The sequence below is a fragment of the Podarcis gaigeae genome (genome assembly GCF_964106915.1).
Source record: "Podarcis gaigeae genome assembly, chromosome: 8".
Classification (NCBI taxonomy): Eukaryota; Metazoa; Chordata; class Lepidosauria; order Squamata; family Lacertidae; genus Podarcis; species Podarcis gaigeae.
The window spans coordinates 84,001,210-84,026,742 of NC_139684.1; the positions used below are offsets into that span (position 1 = coordinate 84,001,210).

A 25,533-nucleotide genomic window follows, 5' to 3' on the forward strand; every position below is an offset into this window, starting at 1 on the left:
AGATTGCTTCTCCCCGTTGCTTGCCCTGCAATCTCCGGGGACAGAGGGGAAGGCGCGGACCTGTTTTAAAGCAAGGGAAGGGGCAGCGGGGAGAATCGCTTCTCCCCGTTGCCGCCCCTTGGTTCAAAAGGGGTCCGGGGAGAGAGGGGAAGGCGCGCGCACCTTCCCCTCTGTCCCCGGAGATTGCGGGGCTGGCAACGGGGAGAAGCGGTCTTCTCCCCGCCGCCCCTTGCTTCAAAAGAGGTCCGGGGACAGCGGGGAAGACGCGCTGCGCTTCCCCGCTATCCCCGGAGCTTGCGGGGCAAGCTTCATTTTGCGAAGCAAGCCCATAGGGAGATGCATCTTGCGAAGCGTCTAAGAAAACGAAAAACTCCTTCGTCTAGCGAGTTTTTCGTCTTCCGAGGCGTTCGTCTTGTGGGGCACCACTGTAACGTATATCCATGACAATACAATTTGATTTAATAGTTGTATTCCATTCTGCTGTGCTCAGAAGAATCATTGGTGCTGACATTTAAAGCCCTAAACGGCCCCAAAGGCCCAGTATACCTGAAGGAGCGTCTCCACCTCCATCATTCAGCCCAGACACCGAGGTCCAGCTCTGAGGGCCTTCTGGCGGTTCCTTCCCTGCGAGAAGCAAAGCTACAGGGAACCAGGCAGAGAGGGCCTTCTCGGTGGTGGTGCCCGCCCCGTGGAACACCCTACCACCAGATGTCAAGGAAATAAAAAACTACAGTCGTACCTTGGTTCTCGAACGCCTTGGTACTTGTACACTTTGGCTCTCAAAAGCCGAAAACATGGAAGTAAGTGTTCCGGTTTTCGAACGTTCTTTGGAAGCCAAATGTCCGACACGGCTTCCAATTGGGTGCAGGAAGCTCCTGCAGCCAATCAGAAGTCGCACCTTGGTTTTCGAACAGTTCCGGGAGTCAAACAGACCCCCAGAACGGATTAAGTTCGACAGCCAGGGTACCACTGTATCTGACTTTTAGAAGACATCTGAAGGCAACCCTGTTTTTAATGTTCAATGTTTCATCGTGTTTTTAATATTCTGTTGGGAGCCGACCAGAGATGTCTGAGGTATGTATGTATGTATGTATGTATGTATGTATAAATAAATAAATAAATAAATAAATAAATAAATGTTGTTGCTGCTGTTGCTGTTGCTGTTTGCTGTTGTTGTTGTTGCTGTTGTTATATAGAATCATAGAATTGGAAGGGAACCAGTCTGGGGGCCCAGACTTAACAACAACAACAACAACAACAACAACAACAACAAATTTATTTATACCCCACTCTCTCCAGCCAAGACCGGGCTCAGGGTGGCTAACACCCGATATAAAAACAAATTGATTGAAATACAACTTAAAAACAAGATTAAAATACAACATTAAAACATTAAAATGCAGCCTCATTTCAATGGAAACTCAAATCAAAAACTTTTTTGGGGATGAAAACGTCAAGTCTTCACCAAGGCTAACTATCCAGACTGGTCCTACATGGGCCAGAAAAAAGCCAGGGAAGTCCCCAAATAGGAGTTCCATCACAGGAGGAGAAAGGAAAAAGGAACAGGGGGAAGGAATCAAATTGATTCCAAGACTTAAAAGATGAATGAACCGTATTGGGTGCCTTTGCATCTAGAATCATAGACTCATAGAGTTGGAAGAGACCACAAGGGCCATCGAGTCCAACCCCCTGCCAAGCAGGAACCATCAGAGCACTCCTGACATATGGTTGTCAAGCCTCTGCTTAAAGACCTCCAAAGAAGGAGACTCCACCACACTCCTGGGCAGCAAATTCCACTGTCAAACAGCTCTTACTGTCAGGAAGTTCTTCCTAATGTTTAGGTGGAATCTTCTTTCTTGTAGTTTGGAACCATTGCTCCGTGTCCACGTCTCTGGAGCAGCAGAAAACAACCTTTCTCCCTCCTCTATGTGAAATCCTTTTATATATTTGAACATGGCTATCATATCACCCCTTAACCTCCTCTTCTCCAGGCTAAACATGCCCAGCTCCCTTAGCCGTTCCTCATAAGACATCGTTTCCAGGCCTTTGACCATTTTGGTTGCCCTCCTCTGGACACGTTCCAATTTGTCAGTGTCCTTCTTGAACTGTGGTGTCCAGAACTGAACACAGTACTCCAGGTGAGGTCTGACCAGAGCAGAATACAGTGGCACTATTACTTCCCTTGATCTAGATGCTATACTCCTATTGATGCAGCCCAGAATTGCATTGGCTTTTTTAGCTACTTACCTTGCTGGTGCCAAGGCAGGTACCAGGGGCAAGGGACCTTGGCAGAGGTGTTCGGAAGAGCATCGCCCCAGCAGGCGTACATGTCAAATGTACGGTTGCACACCAGACCTGGAAGAAGGGCAGAGCAAAGGGGGAGGAGGTCGTTCAACGCTTTTGAAAGGGGGATTAAGCCAAGGGACAGAGCAACAGCAGGAAGAAGGGGATCTCTCAATGACTGCTGGTCATGGTGGCATAATAGAGCTTCTGCCTTCAGGAGAAGTCTACCTTCCGAATGTCAGTTGTTGGGGAGCCATGTATGTGAACATTAACAAGTAAATCAGGTATCGGAAAACACCCAACCTATACACTTTGAAATGTGTTTGTGAGAGGGGGTCGGGGGAAAGGGTTTTTTGTTTGTTTGTTTCTTGTTGTTTTTGGTTTATATTATGTATTCCGTGTTTTTTATTTTGTGTTTTTGTGTCGCGAACCGCCCCGGAATTGACGGATGAAGGGCGTTAACGCAAATTTAGTAAGCAAACGAAACAGAAATAAATAAAGTGAAACGCCATTCTCGGGAAAAGTTGGGCAAATTTCGGCGTACTGGCCAAACAGCCTTGCACAAGAAATTTCACTTGCAAGATACCGCTTCTTGGTGACATTTGAACTTAAAAAATTATGGATTCCTGGAGAAGGCAGGATGAAAGAGAGGGAGGGTGGGAGGCTGGGCAAGTTGGGACATTTCAAAGCTGTGCCTATTATTGGAGATTCAATCACATGTTGTCAAATTCAGGTTGCATGATCAGATTGTATCTCATCAGCTTTGATCATGCAACACCTTTCATCAGCAACCTTGGATAACAGATCCTTTTCTCCCCCCGCCCCCCACAACAGACTTTTTGCAATACGGAAAATGAATGAACTGGAAAGCGTGGGTATGATAGGAATTTTATGGTCTTAGATATATGGAAATGTTCATAAATGTACCAACCAAGCACATCCATAGATCAGCACAGGAAGACCGACCTGGAACCATTTTGATTCCTAAACTGAGCAAATGTTTTCTCTGCAAGGTCAAAGTGGGAAACCTCCCCATTGTCTCTTTCCTCACAAATCCTGTCTTAAGGGCACATTTAAGATATGTATAGGGTGTGAGCCTGTGACCTGGCCCAGGAAATAAGTATTTATCACTACAAAAGACTGGCCAGGCTTCCCAGGCAATCCAATCAAGGAACCTGCCAGACAGGAGATAAGCAACAACAGGAGAAAAACAATATTCAAATTTCTGTTTTAGATTGCCTTTTCTGTGATGTAGGTGTGATGTATCTGAGGGGGGTCTTAGGTTACACCCCTTCTGTGATGTATGTATGATGTTTCTGGGGATGGTCTTGATCTACAGGGTGGCAATTTCAGAAGTCTTTATAAGGCCTTGCGCGCCATTTTTCTGGGTCCCTTCTCTCTCCTGCATGTGAGGGGAGCACCCTGTTGCAACAGATCAATAAAGATCAGGCTTACTAGCTGCTTTGCTTTTCAATATTCTCTGGTTGGCCTCTGTTATCTTCTCCTACCAATAGGGAACCTATGTAAGGACTCTTTATGGGCTCTTGGATACCCCATAAGGGAAAAGGGCAATTTTTATTTACAACATGGGACAGCAATTACTTGACGCAACGCTGTTTAACCTCTCTGCAGACACTGTGCAAACAAACAAGGATAGATGCTCAATAAAGCAGTGGTTTGGAAGAGATTTCATTATACTGCTAAGAGCATAAGAAAAACTCCGTTGGATCGGGCCAAAGGGGAAGAAGATCCCATGCTCTCTCTCTCACTTGTGGGACGCGGGTCCTCCAGGATCTTGCGATAGCAGGCTACCTGGTACTGCTGCCACGCCTCAAACATCTCTTTGGCTGAGTTTTCGGTGGAGCTTGCCTGCGACAGGGGAGGGAAATGAAACAACAACAACAGGTACATATCAGCTAGTCACCTAAAGGTTTTGTCCAGAGGACATAGCTCTTCCAAAAGTTGCCTGATGTTTAGTTAGATTACTTAAAGGTAAAGGTAAAGGGACCCCTGACCATTAGGTCCAGTCGTGGCCGACTCTGGGGTTGCGGCGCTCATCTCGCTTTAATGGCCGAGGGAGCCGGCGTACAGCTTCCGGGTCATGTGGCCAGCAGGACTAAGCCGCTTCTGGCAAACCAGAGCAGCGCATGGAAACACCATTTACCTTCCTGCTGGAGCGGTACCTATTTATCTACTTGCACTTTGACGTGCTTTCAAACTGCTAGGTTGGCAGGAGCAGGGACCGACCAAAGGAGCTCACCCCGTCGCGGGGATTCGAACCACCGACCTTCTGATTGGCAAGTCCTGGGCTCTGTGGTTTAACCCACAGCCCCACCCGCGTCCCTTCCCAGAGTACATAGCTCTTCCCAAAGTTGCCTGATGTTTACTTAGGTTAGTTGCCCACTTATTATTATTATTATTATTATTGCAAGCCTTGCACCTGAGCCTTGAAATTGCAGCCTGGTCCACAGAAAGCAAGCAGAGAAAGCAATTTCTATCGCTTCATCACCACACCAAAGAAAAAGCTTTGCTTGCATTTTTGCGTGTCAGGCCACTGAACAGCAGCAGGACGTATATTTATTTTGCTTAGTGTGTACTTTACCTGCAGGTTCATTCCCCCACCTTGCCCCTCTCATTTAAAAAAAATAAATTGAGGGCTTTGGGGCGGGGGGGGGCTGCCTGTGCTTTATTAGGTTTTGTTTCTGTTTTACCTGTTGTTTGGGTTGGTGCCACCTTCCTGCTGTGATTTGGGTGATTCTGTGGGGCCCATGTTTCTTAGATTCCCAAAGTTGCTCCAAAGCCCGAAAGAATTAGGCAACCCTCCCAACTCTACGATCAGTGCCGGATTTACGTAGAAGCTAAACAAGCTATAGCTTAGGGCCCCACTCTCTTGGGGGCCCAAAAAAAATTTAAAGAGGGAAAAAACCCTGGATGTACATTTCCAAAATATAAGATAAAAAAGAAATAAAATAAAACCTACATACAGCAACGGTGTTTTGTGTTGTGTAGGTTCCTATGATGTAAGTCATGGGCCCCGCCTGATAGCCTGCTCCCTAAAATGTCACGGGTTTGCTCCGTTCCCTATATAGGGTGCCTACATTCTGCATGGACTGATTGTGTTATGTACTGAAGTTCTCACCCTGGGCCAGCAGGGGGATACTGTAGATAGTTTTCACTCAGGTCCACATATGCAAATAAGGGATTGAAAGTGACGTTCAGTGATTGGATAGTTATAGAAAATGGTTACTGTTGCGTTCTAGTGGAGCTCTGTATAAGCAGGTTGGCTGAACCCTTCAGTTCAGTTCTGTTCTGGCCTGTGAATAAACAAGAGCTGTTTGAAAAATCGCTGAGTCATCTGATATGTTCACCCACAACTTAATATGTTGCATGGCAACATGCACAAATGGCTTTAGATACCCATTAGGCCCATAAATTACCCTGTACAGTGGTACCTCTGGTTGCGAACGGGATCTGTTCTGGAGGCCCGTTCGCAACATGAATAGAACGCAACCCATGCCTGTGTGTCGTGATTCGCCACTTCTGCGCATGCGCGTGAAGTCATTTTATGCGCATGCGCAAGCAGTGAAACCCGGAAGTAACCTTTTCCAATACCTCCGGGTCGCTGCGGGATGCAACCTGAAAAAACATATCAGAAAGCAAATGTAACATGAGGTATGACTGTACTGTAGCATATATTCAACACAAAAAACAGTGGCCATTTGTTGTTGACAAAGGACAGCTGGACATCTAAAGGGGCTCAAGGAAGCCAGACTCCACCAGGGCCAGGGCCTTTTCAGTGATGGCTCCGACCTGGTGGAATGCTTTGTCCTACAAGACTAGGGCCCTGCAGGACTGCCTGGCTTTCAATTTGAATTAGCCTGATCCTCTATTCCCTTTCCCCCTGTCCTCTTCTATGAAGAAACCCTTTCTGGGACCCCACATTTAAATTCTTCCCTGGTCTCCTTGCTGGCCCTAGTAGGACCAACTTGGCCAGTTAGCCCTGGTGATCATTTGATGTCTACTGACGGGTTTTTTGTTTTGTACCCCCCCCCATGACCCCTGAATTTTTGAATTTTATTGATATTGATGCTGCGTTTTATGCTGTATTTTATGCTGTTTTATAGTCGCATTTTAATCAATGTTTTATATTTGCTGTGAGCCACCCTGAGCCCGGTTTTTAAACCGGGAAGGGCAGGGTATAAATAAAAATTTATTATTATTATTTATTATTACCTTCAGTAGCTTAGGGCCTCATCAAACCTAAATTTGGCCCTGTCTATGATACAGTCATACCTCAGTTTACAGATGCTTACAGATGCATTTTTTGGAGTTACGGACCCGCCGAAACCCAGAAGTACCGGAACAGGGTTACTTCTGGGTTTTGGCGGTCGCGCATGTGCAAAAGTGCTAAATCGCGCTTTGCGCATGCGCAGAAGCACCGAATCACAACCTGTGCATGTGCAGACGCACCGCTGAGGGTTGCGAATGTGCATCCCCGCACGGATTATGTTCGCAACCCGAGTGTCGGCTGTTTTAGGATGCGGGTGAGACCCTGCTCCTCGCCCCCAGCCTCACCTCCGCGTTCTTTTGGAGCAAGACAAGCCAAAGGAAGAGATTAAGGGATCCCTGCATGCTTCGGCTGAGGAACAGACACGAGGCCAGTGACGGACATCCATCTCAGGCTCCTCTGGCTAGCAGCCTTCTGCAGTAGAAGTCCGCCTCCATCCACACTGGACCCACGTTCGGTGGAAGAGTTCTGGGGGTGAAATAATAATAATAATAATAATAATAATAATAATAATAATTTATTTATATTCCATCCATCTGACTAGGTTTCCCCAGCCACCCTGGGCTGCTTTCAACAGAATATTAAAATAAAATAGTCTATTAAACATTTTACGTTCTTCTCTGTAGAACTACTAAGCTCCATGTTCCTTGTAAGGGTTTCTTACCTGAAATTAAAAGTCAATTAAAAAAAACATTTAAAAGAGAAAAACCACAGAGCCTTTCCTGACAGCTCCGATTTCTAGATGAGATTCAACTGCATACTGGCAAATTCGGGATGCTCAATCCACATTGACGTGGAGCTCTTGCTCAACAAACAGACTCCCTCCAAATATTTTTTGTGGCGAGGTAAGCGACAAGGACCCCTTCATGGATCACTGCCTTGCCGTGGTGAAGGGGCTTGAATAACTCAGAGAAGCTATGAGCTATGCCGAGCAGGGCCACCCAAGATGGATAGGTCATAGTGGAGAGTTTTGACCAAACGTGATCCACCTGGAGGAGGAACCGGCAAGCCACTCCAGTATCCCTGCCAAGAAAACTCCATGGACAAAGACAACAGGCATATAAAAGTTATGACGCTGGAAGATGAGCCCCTCAGGTCGGAAGGCGTCCAACATGCTACTGGGGAAGAGCGGAGGGCAAGTACAAGTAGATCCAGAGCTGATGAAGTGGCTGATCCTGAAGCTGAGGCTCCAGTACTTTGGCCACCTCATGAGAAGAAAAGACTCCCTCGAAAAGACCCTGATGTTGGGAACGATGGAGGGCACAAGGAGAAGGGGACGACACAGGACGAGATGGTTGGACAGAGTTCTCAAAGCTGTGAACATGAGTTTGACCAAACTGCGGGAGGCAGTGGAAGACAGGAGTGCCTGGCGTGCTCTGGTCCATGGGGTCATGAAGAGTCGGACACGACTAAACGACTAAACAACAACACAACAAGCGACAAGGAAATGCACCAGAAAGTGTGGGATGATGCTTGCTTGACTCAGCTTTGTCTAACCTCCCTGCAAACAGATCAGAATAAATGAGTCACCTGGAATTTAACCGACACTCCCCTGTTGGGCAGAGGTTTATGCAGGCTGCTATTGCCAGTTCCCAAAATCTGGGCTCCTTTTGGGTCCTTTTCTGCAGCTAATCCACTTCCCTCCAGCCCGAGTCCCCTTGCCCCTATATTCCTAGGCCACAGAGGGATGTTCAAAACTAAGTGCCCTAAAAATAGGCTCTAGACTTCTCATTCTGTCAGCTGCTGTTCCGGAAGGTTCTCACGGGAACCCGCCAAAAGTGTGTTCTTAGTGAGATGCCTTGAGAGACCGACTCCCTCCAACCAGTTGCTCTCCGCCAGCTTTGGCTGTGTGCTGTGGTCCCAAGCAGCCAAAAGCAGGCTGGAGAAGGCTGCTCTAACCACTGGGCCGCACTCCGCTTTTCCTCCCTCCTTTTGCTTTTCAGGATGCGAAAGAAGCCCTCAGGCATTTATCCACAAGCTGTCAGTGTCTTGTTTCCGCGCTCAGCGATGTTTACTTGGCTAAAAGCTGTCAGGAGGAAGTAAAAATTGGAAATCGATGCTCACTTCTCCGCAATGCACTTTAAAACAGGAGGGGGCCGGTCTCATCCGGCTGGGCACATTAGGGGCACAGGAGCAGGACAGAGGAAACAGGGAAGGGACAACAAGGCAGGTCGTGTGTCGTCTTCTCCCCGTAATTCCAAACAGAGCAAGTTCAAGACATTTTGCTCCCTGAAGCAAAGGGCAAGTTGACATTCCAGTTTCATGTACAGAAGCTGATTTGACTGGAAACTGAATCTTATTTGGCCACCGATATCAGAGCCATGATCACTGCAGATGGTGACAGCAGCCACGAAATTAAAAGACGCCTGCTTCTTGGGAGAAAAGCAATGACAAACCTAGACAGCATCTTAAAAAGCAGAGACATCACCTTGCCAACAAAGGTCCATATAGTTAAAGCTATGGTTTTCCCAGCAGTGATGTATGGAATTGAGAGCTGGACCATCAAGAAGGCTGATTGCCAAAGAATTGATGCTTTTGAATTATGGTGCTGGAGGAGACCCTTGAAAGTCCCATGGACTGCAAGAAGATCAAACCGATCCATTCTGAAGGAAATCAGCCCTGAGTGCTCACTGGAAGGACAGATCCTGAAGCTGAGGCTCCAATACTTTGGCCACCTCATGAGAAGAGAAGACTCCCTGGAAAAGACCCTGATGTTGGGAAAGATGGAGGGCACAAGGAGAAGGGGGCGACAGAGGACAAGATGGCTGGACAGTGTCCTCGAAGCTACCAGCAAGAGTTTGACCAAACTGCGGGAGGCAGTGGAAGACAGGAGGGCCTGGCGTGCTCTGGTCCAGGGGGTCACGAAGAGTCGGACACGACTAAACAACAACCAGAGCTGTGCCATCTTTCAATGCCTCACTGTTTGTCCCTGGCACCTGCGGAGACTGCCTTACTCTCATACCCTCCAAGTGTCCCTATTTTCCAGGGACAGTCCCGCAATTACAGAAGCCATGCCAATTTCTGATTTGACCCCAGGATGTCCCGCTTTTCCTTTTCTTGCTCCCCTCCATGTCTTGGAGAACAAGTAGTGTGTCTGTGCATAGGTGTAAAAAAAATGAGAGTCCTGTTTATCCTGAAAACTAAACACCTGTGGCAAATGAAGGAATTGGTGAGGATGGCGTACGAATTTTGTAATTTTGAAGGAAAATGTCACCAATCCACGATAAATGATTTCATTGCAATGTTTCAGCAGCCAGCCATTTCTTGTGGACTGTTTATTATCGTCAATGGAGCCTTATACTGCAATCCCAAGCAATTTTACTCAGAAGTAAGTCCCACTAGGTTCAATAAGATTTTACTCGCTGGTATGGTCCTGATCATTCCCTCAGTTTCTTCTTCTTCTTCTTCTTCTTCTTCTTCTTCTTCTTCTTCTTCTTCTTCTTCTTCCCCACCTTTTTCATGACAGGGACTCAAGGCAGCTTACCCCTAAAATTTTATTTCATTCCATTTATCTGTTGACGGTCTTGTACACGTTCCCTTCCTTCACACATTTTTTTTCTTTACAATGACCCTGTGAGGTAGGCTTGGCAGAGAAGTTGCCATTGTTGACTGATGTAGATGTGTCATAGCTGTAACATTTGCCTTTTTTTAAGGGAGATTCCCTTATTCCGAATAATAATAATAATAATTTTTATTTATACCCCGCCCTCCCCAGCCAAGGCCGGGCTCAGGGTGGCTAACAAGCAATAATAAAAACAAGTTGAATGAATACAAGTTGAAAACAAGATTAAAATACAACAATTAAAATACTGAAACATTAAAATATTAAAATGCAGCCTCATCACAGGTGGAGAAAGGAAAAAGAAAAAAGGAATAGGATTCCTCGCAAGTAAAGAGAAAAGTTGACAGCTGTGAGATGTGTGCATTTGACATCTATGTGTGCAGGAGATGAAAAGGCGGGAGAAGCTTCCAGATGCAGAGATGTCACACCCTGTCTTTCTCTGATGAAAATGTTGTTGTTGTTGTTTAGTCGTTTAGTCGTGTCCGACTCTTTGTGACCCCCTGGACCAGAGCACGCCAGGCACTCCTGTCTTCCACTGCCTCCCGCAGTTTAGTCAAACTCATGCTGGTAGCTTCAAGAACACTGTCCCACCATCTTGTCCTCTGTCGTCCATTCTCCTTGTGCCCTCCATCTTTCCCAACATCAGGGTCTTTTCCAGGGAGTCTTCTCTTCTCATGAGGTGGCCAAAGTCTTGGAGCCTCAGCTACAGGATCTGTCCTGCCAGTGAGCACTCAGGGCTGATTTCCTCAAGAATGGAGAGGTTTGATCTTCTTGCAGTCCATGGGACTCTCAAGAGTCTCCTCCAGCACCAGAATTCAAAAGCATCCATTCTTCGGCGATCAGCCTTCTTTAGGGTCCAGCTCTCACTTCCATACATCACTACTGGCAAAACCATCGCTTTAACTATATGGACCTTTGTTGGCAAGGTGATGTCTCTGCTTTTTAAGATTCTGTCTAGGTTTGTTATTGTTTTTCTTCCAAGAAGCAGGCGTCTTTGAATTTCGTGGCTGCTGTTACCATCTGCAGTGATCATGGAGCCCAAGAAAGTAAAATCTCTCATTGCCTCCATTTCTTCCCTTCTATTCTCCATCAGGAAACTTCGGAGGTCAAACTCTCTTGTCCCAAACCAGGACTTTGCCACAGACCTCCTCTTCCCTCTTCCCTCATCCTTCTCTCTCCCTTCCCGCTCCCTAGGCTTCTGACGCAGACCTGGTCTGTCTGCTCCTCCTCATGTATAAACTAAATAAAAATACCTTTTTATTTGATTAAAAGAAGGAGAGACGGCCTGGCCAGACACCAGGATATTATAAGGATCAGAAACAGCCCTGTGCCCTTTCTTTTACATGGAGATAATCTGCAGAACCAAATAGAAGGAAGGGAAATGATCCTGTGTGTCCTCAGCAGTTTTACTCAGGAGCAAGCCTTAGCTTGCGAGAAAATTTGGCGTATTTTCAGCCTTAAGCACACACCGCTGCTCCCCTCGCACAGGGTTGCCAACTCTTTTTCCTTATTCCTGCTCCTCTGCCTTTAATAGCAGTTGGCTTCACAAAGATATTCTTTGATGGGAATGCTTTTCTTCATTCTGTGAAAAGCTACTTCTTCATTTATTCATTGTCAGTTATTCAGAGATTCAGTGCAGGTCATATGGAGGGGTGGCTTCTGTTATCCTGAGCACATCGTGGGCCATCTCATAAAAATATAATGAAATGACAACTCCCTCAGAATCTCTCTCTCTCTCTCTCTCTCTCTCTATATATATATTTATGAATGTAGTGGGTGGAGATATGTGGGTCATTCAAAATGAACGCACATGACAAAGAATATTTTTATAATATACTGATATAAAACAGCTACTTAATGTTTACAAAAAACAAAACAAAGGCAGAAAAGAGACAAGAAAAAGGAAGACCAAAGAGGAAAGAGAAAAAAAGAGAAAGAGAAAAAGATTTCCAGCTCTCTGTCCTGCAGCTAAATATAGTATTCAGTCCATAAGATCCATCCATTCTACCTTCTATAAACCAGTATTTTTCTCATCTTCATTTTCTCCTTCACACAAAAAGTCCACAAGAAATTTCCAATCCTTAATAAATGTCAGTAATAATTTTTCTCCAATTAAACACCTAAACTTTGCCATCTCAGCCAAGTCCCTTTTATATTCTATGAAAAGCTTCCACTGTTCGTTATACTGTCAGAACCAGCTGCTGTTAAAGGCATTTCCCATATATTAATTTTAAAAAATAAATAAAAGTTGTGGCCTTCCCTTTGACACCCCCACCCAAAAACCGCCTTGGTTGCCCCTTCAATAATGAGAAGCCCCACAGAAATCAACAGGACTTATTTCCAAATTCTAGGATCAAAGTCAGGGTCATAGCAAAGATTCCATTACTGTATTGTGTTCCAATTGATCCTTGCAGCTTTTTCATCAAATCATAGAATTTCAGAGCTGGAAAGCAACCAAAGGTTGTTATCCAAAGGAGTTTTGAAACTTGTGTCCGCCTGTCATTATCAATACAGTGCCTATTTGAAATCTTCAGGGGCTAGACAACAGTTTGCAACATGAAAGCTGCCCAAAGCACCTTCCGCCTGGCAACCAGTCAGCGGTAGTTTCACACCCTCCTCCCAAAATTGTATTTCCTCTGCCACACAAAACAAAAGATTGCTTGACAATCAGGAAAAAACAACAACCACCCTCTTCTTTCTCTAATCCAGGCATAGGCAAACTCAGCCCTCCAGATGTTTTGAGACTACAACTCCCATCATCCCTAGCTAACAGGACCAGTGGTCAGGGATGATGGGAGTTGTAGTCTCAAAAAACATCTGGAGGGCTGAGTTTGCCTATGCCTGCTCTAATAGATCTTCAGAAACCTTTCAGGCCATAGGGTTGCGGCGCTCATCTCGCTTTATTGGCCGAGGGAGCCGGTGTACAGCTTCCGGGTCATGTGGCCAGCATGACTAAGCCGCTTCTGGCGAACCAGAGCAGCGCACGGAAACGCCGTTTACCTTCCCGCCAGAGTGGTACCTATTTATCTACTTGCACTTTGATGTGCTTTCGAACTGCTAGGTTGGCAGGAGCAGGGACCGAGCAACGGGAGCTCACCCCGTCGCGGGGATTCGAACCGCCGACCTTCTGATCAGCAAGCCCTAGACTCTGTGGTTTAACCCACAGCGCCACCCGCGTCCCAGAGAAGAGCAAATCTCTCTTACCACCTGTGAAATGAAGTTGCTGCAGTTCAAGGCATAGGAACAGCTGGCTTCAAGAAAGTTGGCAACCCCACGCCAAAAGGGCCTTTATAAAAACCCCAGTTCCAAGCTGGTCTAGAGCAGACTTGGGTCTCCAGCTGTTTTTGAACTACATTTCCCATCACCCCTGACCACTGGTCCTGCTACCTAAAGGTGATGGGAGTTGTGGTCCAAAAACAGTTAAGAGACACAAGTTTGGGAAACATTGGTCTACAGCAAAGAACTAACATGAGAACAGAAGGAGGGGATGCTGAATCAGGCCAAGGGCAGGATTCAGTGAAAAAAAGACAGCCACAGAACCAAGAAATTATACAGAACAAAAGAAAATCCTGTGAAAATCCCTGAAACGAGAAGTAATCGTCTATCGAATAACAAAAAAATAAACTAGAATTAAACAGAAACTTAACGAGATGCCGGCTACAAAACTCCTTTCACTGAACTAATCAGTTTCCTCAGAAGGAAATGAAGAAATTGTAAGATTTTAAGTGATATCAAACAAGCCCAAGAGCCGGGCTGGAAATGCTTCCTTGAGTTTACAAAAAAGGTATGCAAACCTCAATGACAAGTTTTAAACATAGCCCTATTTGAGAGAATCGAGCAGTAGTGATAAGAATTGAGGTTTTAACGTTTCAAACAAACCCAAAACAGGGCAGAAACTCAAAAAAGTTTTAAAGATAACCTTATGTAAGAGAACCAAGCAGTAAGGTAAAGGTAAAGGGACCCCTGACCATTAGGTCCAGTCGTGACCGACTCTGGGGTTCCGGTGCTCATCTCACTTTATTAGCCAAGGGAGCCGGTGTACAGCTTCCGGGTCATGTGGGCAGCATGACTAAGCCACTTCTGGCAAACCAGAGCAGAGCACGGAAACACCGTTTACCTTCCCGCCGGAGTGGTACCTATTTATCTACTTGCACTTTTACGTGCTTTCGAACTGCTAGGTTGGCAGGAGCAGGGACCGAGCAACGGGAGCTCACCCCATTGCGGGGATTCGAACCGCCGACCTTCTGATCGGCAAGCCCTAGGCTCTGTGGTTTAACCCACAGCGCCACAAGCAGTAGTAATAAGTAATTGAGGTTTCAAGGGCAGGATTCAAGCCCAAAGCCCTCTCCCCTCCAGCAACTGGTATTCAGAACTATTTCTGCCTCTGACTGCATCGTCCTTGTGGCTCATAGCCACTGCTAGCTTTCTCCTCTATGAATTTGTCTAATTCTCTTTTAAAGCTATCCTAATTAGTGTCCCTCGCTCCTTCCTGGGGCAGAGAGTTCCACAGTTTAACACTGCACTGAGCGAAGAAGAACTTTCTTTTATTTGTCCTGTTAACGGAGAAATCTGAGGGCTCCCTTGGACAAAAAAACAAGGACACCAGCCAGGAATACCAGAGCAAAACAGCAGCCAGTAGGCTTGGTCTTTATTGAAGACTGTCCGCAGGACTCCCACCTGCCACAAGGTGGAACAAGATGGAAGCCCAAAACAAAAGAGCCTCCAAACTTTTATTAGCTGCTCATCCCCATGTTACACCCCCCCCAAACTACATCACTCATACATCACGGTTACATCATGAAAGGGGAGGTCTGGTGGCCGTAATCTGAGCATCCTGGACCCTGCCCCATGGTTCTCCTTGCCCTCCACCAAACACTCATCAAGTGAAGCAAAAGAGATATTTACATTTCCCTGTTTCCCAGCCAAGTTAATCACACCCTTTTGTCTTCATCTGGGTTTGTTCTTTCTGGAACTGGCTACCTGTCTGGCACTCAGGTATCAGGATGCCAGGGATTATCACCCAGGCAGAGGGGCTGCTGAGCAGCTGAGCTCACAGGTCTATATGAATTTCTGAAGTTTTCCCTGTGAGCCAGTACATAGATACATTTATCAGTGAATTCTTACATTTGGTATCGTGCAGCAAAGGCCCTTGGAATAGATAGGAAGAAACTGCGATGAAGTGTTTTGTGGGGACAAATGACAAAAGTCCCAAAAGCGATTGTGCTGGTTTTGGTAGTGGGCTGCATGTGCATGATATCTGCTGGAGGGGCAATCCCCCCAAAAAACCGATACATAAATTCCTGCAACAGTCCCGAACCTTCCAACATTTAGCCTCCATGCATCCCAGTGTTATTATTCCAGTCGCCTCCTCTCTAAATTAAAGGATCCCAGACGAGCGAACAAGAAAGCAGAAGAGTCCCGGGACCCCGTTGCTGGAAGGAAAACCCCAGAAAACCCAAACCGCCTCTCTGTTTACTAGGATGAAAAGCGGACAGGTTTACCTGTTAAGGTGAGCGATTGCTTCCTGGCTCCTGTGCCATCCAGCCGCAGCCCAGCGCATCTGGCAGTCCTCTCTGCTGATGCTCTGGAGTTAAAAGGCGCCTTGTCAAGGCAGGAGGAGTGGGTGATTCAAGAGCGGGGAGAGAGAGGAGACAGCTGCTGGGAGGGAAAGCATGGGGGCGAAGAAGCATCATTGCAGAAAGGTGGGCTGCTCCTCTCGACTTCTCTTCCTCTCTGGGGACCGTGGGATGTGCTCCATGCCCTCCCCAGGGCTTGACTGCGCACCGTGCCCCTTGGAAGCTGTTCCCACAGCTGCGTTGGATTGAGGAGACATGCACACACAATTTGGGCCTCGTCCAGCAACTTTGAGGCAGCAGCAGTGGAAGGGGGGGGGGAATGGGTGGCGTCTAGGGAAAACCTTATTGCTCTCTGTTGTGTTTACCATTGCTGGAGATGCAGGCTGGGGGTGTTTGCTTTGCAAAGGGCAGGGGGAGAAAATAAAAAAGAAAGAAAGAAAGAAAGCAGGGGAAATGGTGACAAAACATTTGGCGCTCTTCAAAGTCCTATGGAGATAGCAACGACGTTTTTTATTTTTATTTTTTTGCAGTGTTTCCCTAAGAGCGGTGCACAAAAACGATTTAAATCATGGGTAGGGAAACTAAGGCCCGGGGGCCGGATCCAGCCCAATCGCCTTCTCAATCCGGCCCGCGGATGGTCCAGGAATCAGCGTGTTTTTACACAAGTAGAATGTGTCCTTTTATTTAAAATGCATCTCTCGGTTATTTGTGGGGCATAGGAATTCCTTCATTTATTATTATTTTTCAAAATATTGTCCGGCCCCTCACAAGGTGTGAGGGACAGTGGGCCGGCCCCCTGCTGAAAAAGTTTGCTGACCCCTGATTTAAATGATACAATGGCAGGATTTTGGGTTTTATTTTCCCTCCTTTTTTTAAGCTGCAGACAACAATTCAAAGAGAAAACGGTTTTATTAAAGCCACTCGCCATATTATCTTTGTCTTAGAAGAGGTACATCTGTAAGATTATCAGAAGGGTTGTGTGATTATTGCAAGTTACACCGATTTAATGTACAGTGGTACCTCGGGTTACATACGCTTCAGGTTACAGGCACTTCAGGTTACAGACTCCACTAACCCAGAAATAGTACCTCAGGTTAAGAACTTTGCTTCAGGATGAGAACAGAAATCGTGCAGCGGTGGTGCGGCAGCAGCTGCAGGAGGCCCCATTAGCTAAAGTGGTGCTTCAGGTTAAGAACAGTTTCAGGTTAAGAACGGACCTCCGGAACGAATTAAGTACTTAACCTGAGGTACCACTGTACTTATCTTCCACCTTCCTCCAAAGCTGGGATGGAAGGCGGCTTATGATACTTAAAAACATCATTATAAAATACAGAGTGATGAAAACAAACTAGTTAAAAACAGTAATTAGAACACATCAGAAGAGATTCAAAACCAGCAATTAAAATAGAAGTTTCCCCCCAACAGCTGCCCAATGATGAGTGTTGTCTGATTGTGTATAACTGTAATGGGGCATTAAAGGGATGCCCAGCTATAATGACCATGAAAAGACGGCACTTTTTAATTAGGCAGACAGAGTGCTCTCAAAATTAGGATCATTAGCATGGATGGCAGCCTAGGAGGCTGGGCGATACTGGCAAAATTCGGGTAAGTAAGATCTGGCTATGTTTAAATTAGAGTATGGTTTAAATTTTTTGGCAATGCTATCCAGGACCTAAGCCTTAGCTTTCGAAGTTGGCTAAGGGGTTGGCTGTTGTTGTTTAGTCGTGTCACTCTTCGTGACCCCCTGGACCAGAGCACGCCAGGCACTCCTGTCTTCCACTGCCTCCCCCAGTTTGGTCAAGCTCATGTTGGTATCTTCAAGAACACTGTCCAACCATCTCGTCCTCTGTCGTCCCCTTCTCCTTGCGCCCTCCATCTTTCCCAACATCAGGGTCTTGTCCAGGGAGTCTTCTCTTCTCATGAGGTGGCCAAAGTATTGGAGCCTCAGCTTCAGGATCTGTCCTTCCAGTGAGCACTCAGGGCTGATTTCCTTCAGAATGGAGAGGTTTGATCTTCTTGCAGTCCATGGGACTCTCAAGAGTCTCCTCCAGCACCAGAATTCAAAAGCATCCATTCTTTGGCGATCAGTCTTCTTTATGGTCCAACTCTCACTTCCATACATCACTACTGGCAAAACCATAGCTTTAACTATACGGACCTTGGTTGGCAAGGTGATGTCTCTGCTTCTTAAGATGCTGTCTAGGTTTGTCATTGCTTTTCTCCCAAGAAGCAGGCATCTTTTAATTTCGTGGCTGCTGTCACCATCTGCAGTGATTGTGGAGCCCAAGAAAGTAAAATCTCTCACTGCCTCCATTTCTTCCCCTTCTGTTTCCCATATATTCTGCCCAGTGTAGTTGTCGAACATCAAAATTAAAAGTCTTTTTGTCTTCAGGAGTTAGCTGGCTCATGAGCATATTGACGTTATCTGTGTTTTGGCATGTCCGTCTTAAGCATATCCTGCACCCTGGTGCAAAGATCCGTCCGGTGTGGTGCCCCTCCTTTCCCAGAGTTGCCAACCTTTTTTAGGGAGGACGGCGCTGCCGGGGCTGGAGGAGGCGGGCAGCAGCTGGAGGGCAGCTCCTCCAGCGAGGAAGAGGCGGAGTCTAGGCATGGCGGCTCCTGGCTCAGCTGGCTGCTTTGTGCCATGGTGGCCATGGCAAGTGGAGGCTCCGGGCATGGCACTGATTCGGCATGGTGGAGGCGGGCAAGATGGGTGACACCTGGCTTGAGAGCAGTACATGTGAAAAGGATCTAGGAGTCTTGGTTGACCACAAACTTGACATGAGCCAACAGTGTGACGCAGCAGCTAAAATTAACCAATAAATTAACCAATAAACTGAAACTGACACGGGGACAAGTAGAAGAAGACACCTTCACCTTCAAAACAAACAAGATGAATTTTAACAGGGAGAAATGTAAAGTATTGCACTTGGGCAAAAAAAAAAAAAATGAGAGGCACAAATACAAGATGGGTGACACCTGGCTTGAGAGCAGTACATGTGAAAAGGATCTAGGAGTCTTGGTTGACCATAAACTTGACATGAGCCAACAGTGTGACGCGGCAGCTAAAAAAGCCAATGCAATTCTGGGCTACCTCAATAGGAGTATAGCATCTAGATCAAGGGAAGTAATAGTGCCACTGTATTCTGCTCTGGTCAGACCTCACCTGGAGTACTGTGTCCAGTTCTGGGCACCACAGTTCAAGAAGGACACTGACAAACTGGAACGTGTCCAGAGGAGGGCAACCAAAATGGTCAAAGGCCTGGAAACGATGCCTTATGAGGAACGGCTAAGGGAGCTGGGCATGTTTAGCCTGGAGAAGAGGAGGTTAAGGGGTGATATGATAGCCATGTTCAAATATATAAAAGGATGTCACATAGAGGAGGGAGAAAGGTTGTTTTCTGCTGCTCCAGAGAAGCGGACACGGAGCAATGGCTCCAAACTACAAGAAAGAAGATTCCACCTAAACATTAGGAAGAAGTTCCTGACAGTAAGAGCTGTTCAACAGTGGAATTTGCTGCCCAGGAGTGTGGTGGAGTCTCCTTTGGAGGTCTTTAAGCAGAGGCTTGACAGCCATATGTCAGGAGTGCTCTGATGGTGTTTCCTGCTTGGCAGGGGGTTGGACTCGATGGCCCTTGTGGTCTCTTCCAACTCTACGATTCTATGATTCTAAGGGTGGCAAGCTGATGTCAGGAGGCGCCGCGTCCAGCCTTTGCCTTTTCCCTGGTGCCCTCCAGAATTTGGTGCCCTGGCACCCTGCGCCACTAGCCTCTATGGCTAAGACGGCCCTGTGTTTTCACCTACAACTCCCGTGATCCCTAGCTACCAGAGGGAAGAAGAAGAAGAAGAAGAAGAAGAAGAAGAAGAAGAAGAAGAAGAAGAAGAAGAAAAGAAGAAGAGGAGGAGGAGGAGGAGGAGGAGGAGGAGTAGTTTGGATTTGATAACCCGCCTTTCACTCCCTTTAAGGAGTCTCAAAGCGGCTAACATTCTCCTTTCCCTTCCTCCCCCACAACAAACACTCTGTGAGGTGAGTGGGGCTGAGAGACTTCAAGGAAGTGTGACTGGCCCAAGGTCACCCAGCAGCTGCATGTGGAGGAGCGGGGAAGCGAACCAGGTTCACCAGATTACGAGACTACTGCTCTTAACCACTACACCACACTGGCTCTCAGGGCTGTCTGAAAGGCACTTCCCAGGCCCTTTATCTGTCTAGGAACTGCTGCGGATTAGTACCTGGCAACCAACGATGAAAAGGAGCTGGCCCTTGAAAGGGTTTGCTGAATGGAGAAACCTCCCTCTCTCGCTTTGGGTCTCTAGGGCCGGCAGTTGGGTGCAAGAAACAGAAAAGTCCTGAGAAGGGTGGAGTCACCACCCAGAGAGCTTTACTCTAAAGTAATAATGCTGGGCTCTGCACTGGGTTCTAGAGTAGCGAAGTGCCTTATACCAGGATGGATCAAGCCTACAAAGTCAGAGTAACGGTTCGTGAACAGAACATGTATGCAAGCAAGCAAGCAGCAGATCGCAGGAAATTGAGCAGCCTGTGTAAGATAGCAGGAGCTGCAGGACCCCGGAGAGCTCCCAGGGATCACAGATGTTACTCTATAGCAGGCATAGGCAACCTTGGCCCTCCAGATGTTTTGGGACTACAATTCCCATGATCCCTAGCTAACAGGACCAGTGGTCAGGGATGATGGGAGTTGTAGTCGAAAACATCTGGAGGGCCGAAGGTTGGGGATGCCTGCTCTACTATGTCAATGGGATGTATAGGGTGTGTGGGGGGGACACACGTTGTGCTTCTTTTGAGGTAGCTTCGCCCACCCCGGAATAAAAGATCTTCCGAGGATTCTTTGCGACGATCGGAACAAGTTTCTTAATCATCTTCCAATGTATTCAGCCTATGAATGTTTCCCACCTCTGTGGCATACTAGTCAGAAAATGAGCGTCACGTTTTGAGGAAAGTTTGAGAAGGAAGAAACTCAAAGGAGCAGAACGGGAAGCCTAAAGACGGGCGGCAGAACTGCAGAGTCAGGGAACACTCTTGAGGGAGTAAACGACGCGAAGCACAAGTCGTAAACACATTAATAAAATGGCTGGTTTTTACAGAAAATGACAAAATTGCAGATGCTTTCGCATCTATTTACGGACTCGGGTTTGGAAATGTCAGGAGTTTTGTGGAGTAACAGAAAGGGTCCCAGGAGACAAAACTGGGTTAGAAACACTCAGGGCAATTTCCTCATCAGGGAGAAAAACCAAAATTAAACACTACTTTGTTTTAGCATGATGTTTGTTCCTAGGCTTGCATGTTTCAAATCGGATCGGAAAACCATCAAATCAGATTGGAAAACCATCTTCGGGCAAAGTCCCACGGAACCGTAATCCAAGCTCACACGATAATATATAAGTGGAACAATTTTTCTCCCCTGTGTCGAATGACGTCTGCACTTTGGGCTTAAATTAAATCATTTCTACCAGACAACCACCAAACCCGCTCCCTTAAACATTTGGCAATTAAGTTTGAGGTTCCGGGTAGAAATAATTCACTTCTATGCAGAACTGAGCCCTCAGCACTTAATTTCTGAGAAACGGGTAAACCCCTCAGGTGGATAATAACAGTAACAGGAAAAATGGCAAGGGAATGTGTGGGGAAGGTGGTCAGGACCTCTGGTGGATAGTTGTGTGGGCACTAGATAAGTTTTTCTCATTCTCCCTTGTGAGAAAATAATAATGACCTATCATACAGAGTTGCTGTACAGGCTCGTCTACATTGTAAGGGACGCGGGTGGCGCTATGGGTTAAACCACAGAGCTTAGGGCTTGCTGATCAGAAGGTCAGCAGTTCGAATCCCCACGACGGGGTGAGCTCCCGTTGCTCGGTCCCTGCTCCTGCCAACCTAGCAGTTCGAAAGCACGTCAAAGTGCAAGTAGATAAGTAGGTACCACACTGGTGGGAAGGTAAACAGCGTTTCCGTGCGCTGCTCTGGTTCGCCAGAAGCGGCTTAGTCATGCTGGCCTCATGACCCGGAAGCTGTACGCCGGCTCCCTCGGCCAATAAAGCGTGATAAGCGCCGCAACCCCAGAGTCGGCCGCGACTGGACCTAATGGTCAGAGGTTCCTTTACCTTTACCTATCATACAGAGTTGCTGTACAGGTTCATCTACATTGTAGTTTAACACGGATAGGAATAATAATAATAATAATAATAATAATAATAATAATAATAATAATAATTATTTATTACTTATACCCTGCCCATCTGGCTGGGTTTCCCCCGCCACTCCAGGCGGCTTCCAACAAAAAATTAAAAATATATTAAAACATCAGCCATTAAAAACTTCCTTAAACAGGGCTGCCTTCAGATATCTTCTAAACGTCAGATAGTTGTTTATTTCTTTGACATCTGATGGGAGGGCATTCCACAGGGCGGGCGCCACCACCAAGAAGGCCCTCTGCTGGTTCCCTGCAAACTCACTTCTCGCAGTGAGGGAACTGCCAGAATGCCCTTGGCGCTGGACCTCAGTGTCCAGGCTGAACGATGGGGGTGGAGACGCTCCTTCAGGTATACTGGACCGAGGCCGTTTAGGGCTTTCAAGGTCAGCACCAACACTTTGAATTGTGCTCGGAAACATACTGGGAGCCAATGCGACCGGTGTTATATGGTCTCGGCGGCCGCTCCCAGTCTCCAGTCTAGCTGTCGCATTCTGGATTAATTGCAGTTTCTGGGTCAGCTTCAAAGGTAGCCCCACATAGAGCGCATTGCAGTAGTCCAAGCAAGAGATAATTAGAGCATGCACCACTCTGGCGAGACTGTCTGTGGGCAGGGAGGGTCTCAGCCTGCGTACCGGATGGAGCTGGCAGACAGCCGCCCTGGACACAGAATTGACCTGTGCCTCCATGGACAGCTGTGAGTCCAAAATGACTCCCAGGCTGTGCACCTGGTCCTTCAGGGGCACAGTTACCCCATTCAGGACCAGGAAGTCCTCCACGCCAGCCCATCCCCTGTCCCCCCAAAACAGCTTTCTGTTTTTCCATTAATCTGTTATCCAAATCCCTGCCTCCCCACATTTTCTCCTCCTTTGATCCATATTTTCTCATACCCTCTCCATTAAAGAGTGCCCCTACAGGGAGGCAGGGATTTAAAGGTTGATGTCCTATGGACAAGGGCAAATTAATTAACTGAGTTATAGGAAGCTTACAATTCATGTTAAATGACAGTGTGGGTGAACCCTAAATTTCAAGAGAAATTCCCAACTGTATTCCTGAGAATGTGGCATACAGTCGTACCTCAGGTTACATACGCTTCAGGTCACATATGCTTCAGGTTACAGACTCCGCTAACCTAGAAATAGTGCTTCAGGTTAAGAACTTTGCTTCAGGATGGGAACAGAAACCGTGTGGTGGCAGCAGGAGGCCCCATTAGCTAAAGTGGTGCTTCAGGTTAAGAACAGTTTCAGGTTAAGAATGGACCTCCGGAACGAATTAAGTACTTAACCTGAGGTACCACTGTATTTCTGTTTTGCTCAGTGAGGAGTTCTGTGTAACTTGGAAGTCTCCACACCGGCAAAAGCCATTCCAGTAAATGATATTATCTAAATTTACCATATCTTCCATTCAGGTAGCCTTTAAGTGGAAACCCCACATTGTACGTTGTTCTGGGATACTCTTAAGGAATTCTTCAAAGAGAGCCAGAACATTCCTAGCCCTCTCACCCACCAGTCGCCAGTGCTCACTGTATATTTGCATCTATCCAGATTTGAAGTGCCTAGGACATAGCTTTATTTGTAGTTCAACGGGGGTCACGTTCTGCGACTTTTGGGATTGGCTGCTTGTGTTTAGTACAAAGAAGTAAAATAAAATACTCACTGGAGTATAGTTTACATTCTTTGCTTTTCCCTGTCTGAACATATCAATCCTTGTCATTGAGGAAGAAAGGCAAAAGTTCGCCAGACGTCAGAGAGGCCCAACGATGGGGGTAAAAATTAAAAAAAGGAACTAGGTATTGGAAAGGCATGTTTGCAAATACTGTAATTTTAACCCACTGGTTTTTTTTATTTCTCTGTATGTACCGTATTTTTCGCTCTATAAGACGCACCAGACCACAAGACACACCTACTTTTTGGAGGAGGAAAACAAGAAAAAAAATATTCTGAATCTCAGAAGCCAGAACAGCAAGAGGGATCGCTGCACAGTGAAAGCAGCAATCCCTCTTGCTGTTCTGGCTTCTGGGATAGCTGCGCAGCCTGCGTTCCCTCCATAAGATGCACACACATTTCCCCTTACTTTTTAGGAGGGGAAAAGTGAGTCTTATAGAGCAAAAAATATGGTATTTATTTGATTTCTAAGTTTATTTTCCACTACTAAATGCTTGAGTCGCCACTTCAGCTCTGCATTTCCAGGAAGAAGTCTCTGTTCCAAGCTGTTGTGCATACTTTTTAATATTAACTGGAAAACCATTACCTATGGATACATTGCGTCCAGCGTCAGAGGCGATATTTCTGTGAATACTAGTTGCTAGGGAACACAAAACAGGACAGGGCAATTGCCTCCATGCTCTGCTTGTCGTCTTCCCAGAGGCATCTGGTTGCCACTCTGGGATCAACATACTGGGCTAGGACAGCGTTTGATCTGATTCAGCAGCCAGCATTTTCTCAAGTTCTTATGTACTAAACACTTCACTTACCTTCGAACAGGGGGCGGACTCTGATAATACAGCACCCTGAGAGAGGACAAAATTTACGCTGTGGGTTAAACCACAGAGCCTAGGACTTGCCAATCAGAAGGTCGGCGGTTCAAATCCCCGCGACGGGGTGAGCTCCCGTTGCTCGGTCCCAGCTCCTGCCAACCTAGCAGTTCGAAAGCACCTCAAAGTGCAAGTAGATAAATAGGTACCGCTCCGGCGGGAAGGTAAACAGCGTTTCCGTGCGCTGCTCTGCTGGCCACATGACCCGGAAGCTGTACGCCGGCTCCCTCGGCTAATAAAGCGAGATGAGCGCCACAACCCCTGAGTCAGTCACTACTGGACCTAATGGTCAGGGGTCCCTTTACCTAACATAACAAAACACACAACAAAGAAAAAACACATTACAACAATAAACTAAACACAAAGAAAAATGATTTCTTCAAATACCTAATTCTCATTACATTGATAACTGCATTCTATCACCTATATAACAGTTCTCCAAATTCATTTTCCTATTACATTGATTTCTTTCATTTACTAACCTCTCCTCATTTATTAATATTTTAATCCTTAATATTTACTACCACATATTCTTATTCTACCCCTAATCCGGCCTCGCAAATCGGTTTATGGCCCTTCACGGTTTATGGCCCTTCACGTCATCAAATCTGGCCCTCTTTGAAAAAAGTTGAAAAAAGTTTGGACACCACTGTGCTACAGGATTTAATATCTAGTGAGATCCCTGCTCCTAGTGAGATTTATAGGCCAGGTGCCCAGGGCTGGGCTTTTCTGTGGTGGCCCCATGCCTTTGGAATAAACCTTCCCTCTGAAATAAAGGCACACCTCTTTGCCCAGTCCTCTGAGAGGCATATTGGGCATCTGAATTTGTTGATTTTGCTGGTTTTAATTGTCATTAAAATTTGAATTATGTTTTTTGCTCTTTTGGCTTGGGTCGTCTCTATTTCTGCCCTGGACCTTTGGCTGCATGATAAACAAACACCTTTAATAAATAAAAAACGGAATCAGGGTTTCCTACTGAATTTCAAAGGTATTTAAAGTATAATAAATTTTGCATTTTGTGGCGCCAGTTAAAAATATATTTTTCCAAAGGCTTCTGACAAATTCAAATGATGTTGTTTGCCGCTCATATT

The 25,533-nt window shown here is 46.4% G+C and overlaps 1 protein-coding gene across 1 annotated transcript in view; it reads right to left on the bottom strand.

Moving 5' to 3' along the window:
- Positions 1-15,956, bottom strand: part of LOC310851492 (gastric inhibitory polypeptide receptor-like) — a 34,244-nt gene extending 18,288 nt beyond the window's left edge. The window contains exons 1-4 of the mRNA XM_083753981.1: positions 15,635-15,956; positions 6,859-7,039; positions 4,053-4,152; positions 2,248-2,355 (exon numbers count right to left, since the gene is read on the bottom strand). Of these exons, the coding sequence (XP_083610107.1) occupies positions 2,248-2,355; positions 4,053-4,152; positions 6,859-6,915 (265 nt within the window). The 5' untranslated portion in view covers positions 6,916-7,039; positions 15,635-15,956. The remainder of the gene's footprint in view (positions 1-2,247; positions 2,356-4,052; positions 4,153-6,858; positions 7,040-15,634) is intronic.
- Positions 15,957-25,533: the final 9,577 nt, after the last annotated feature.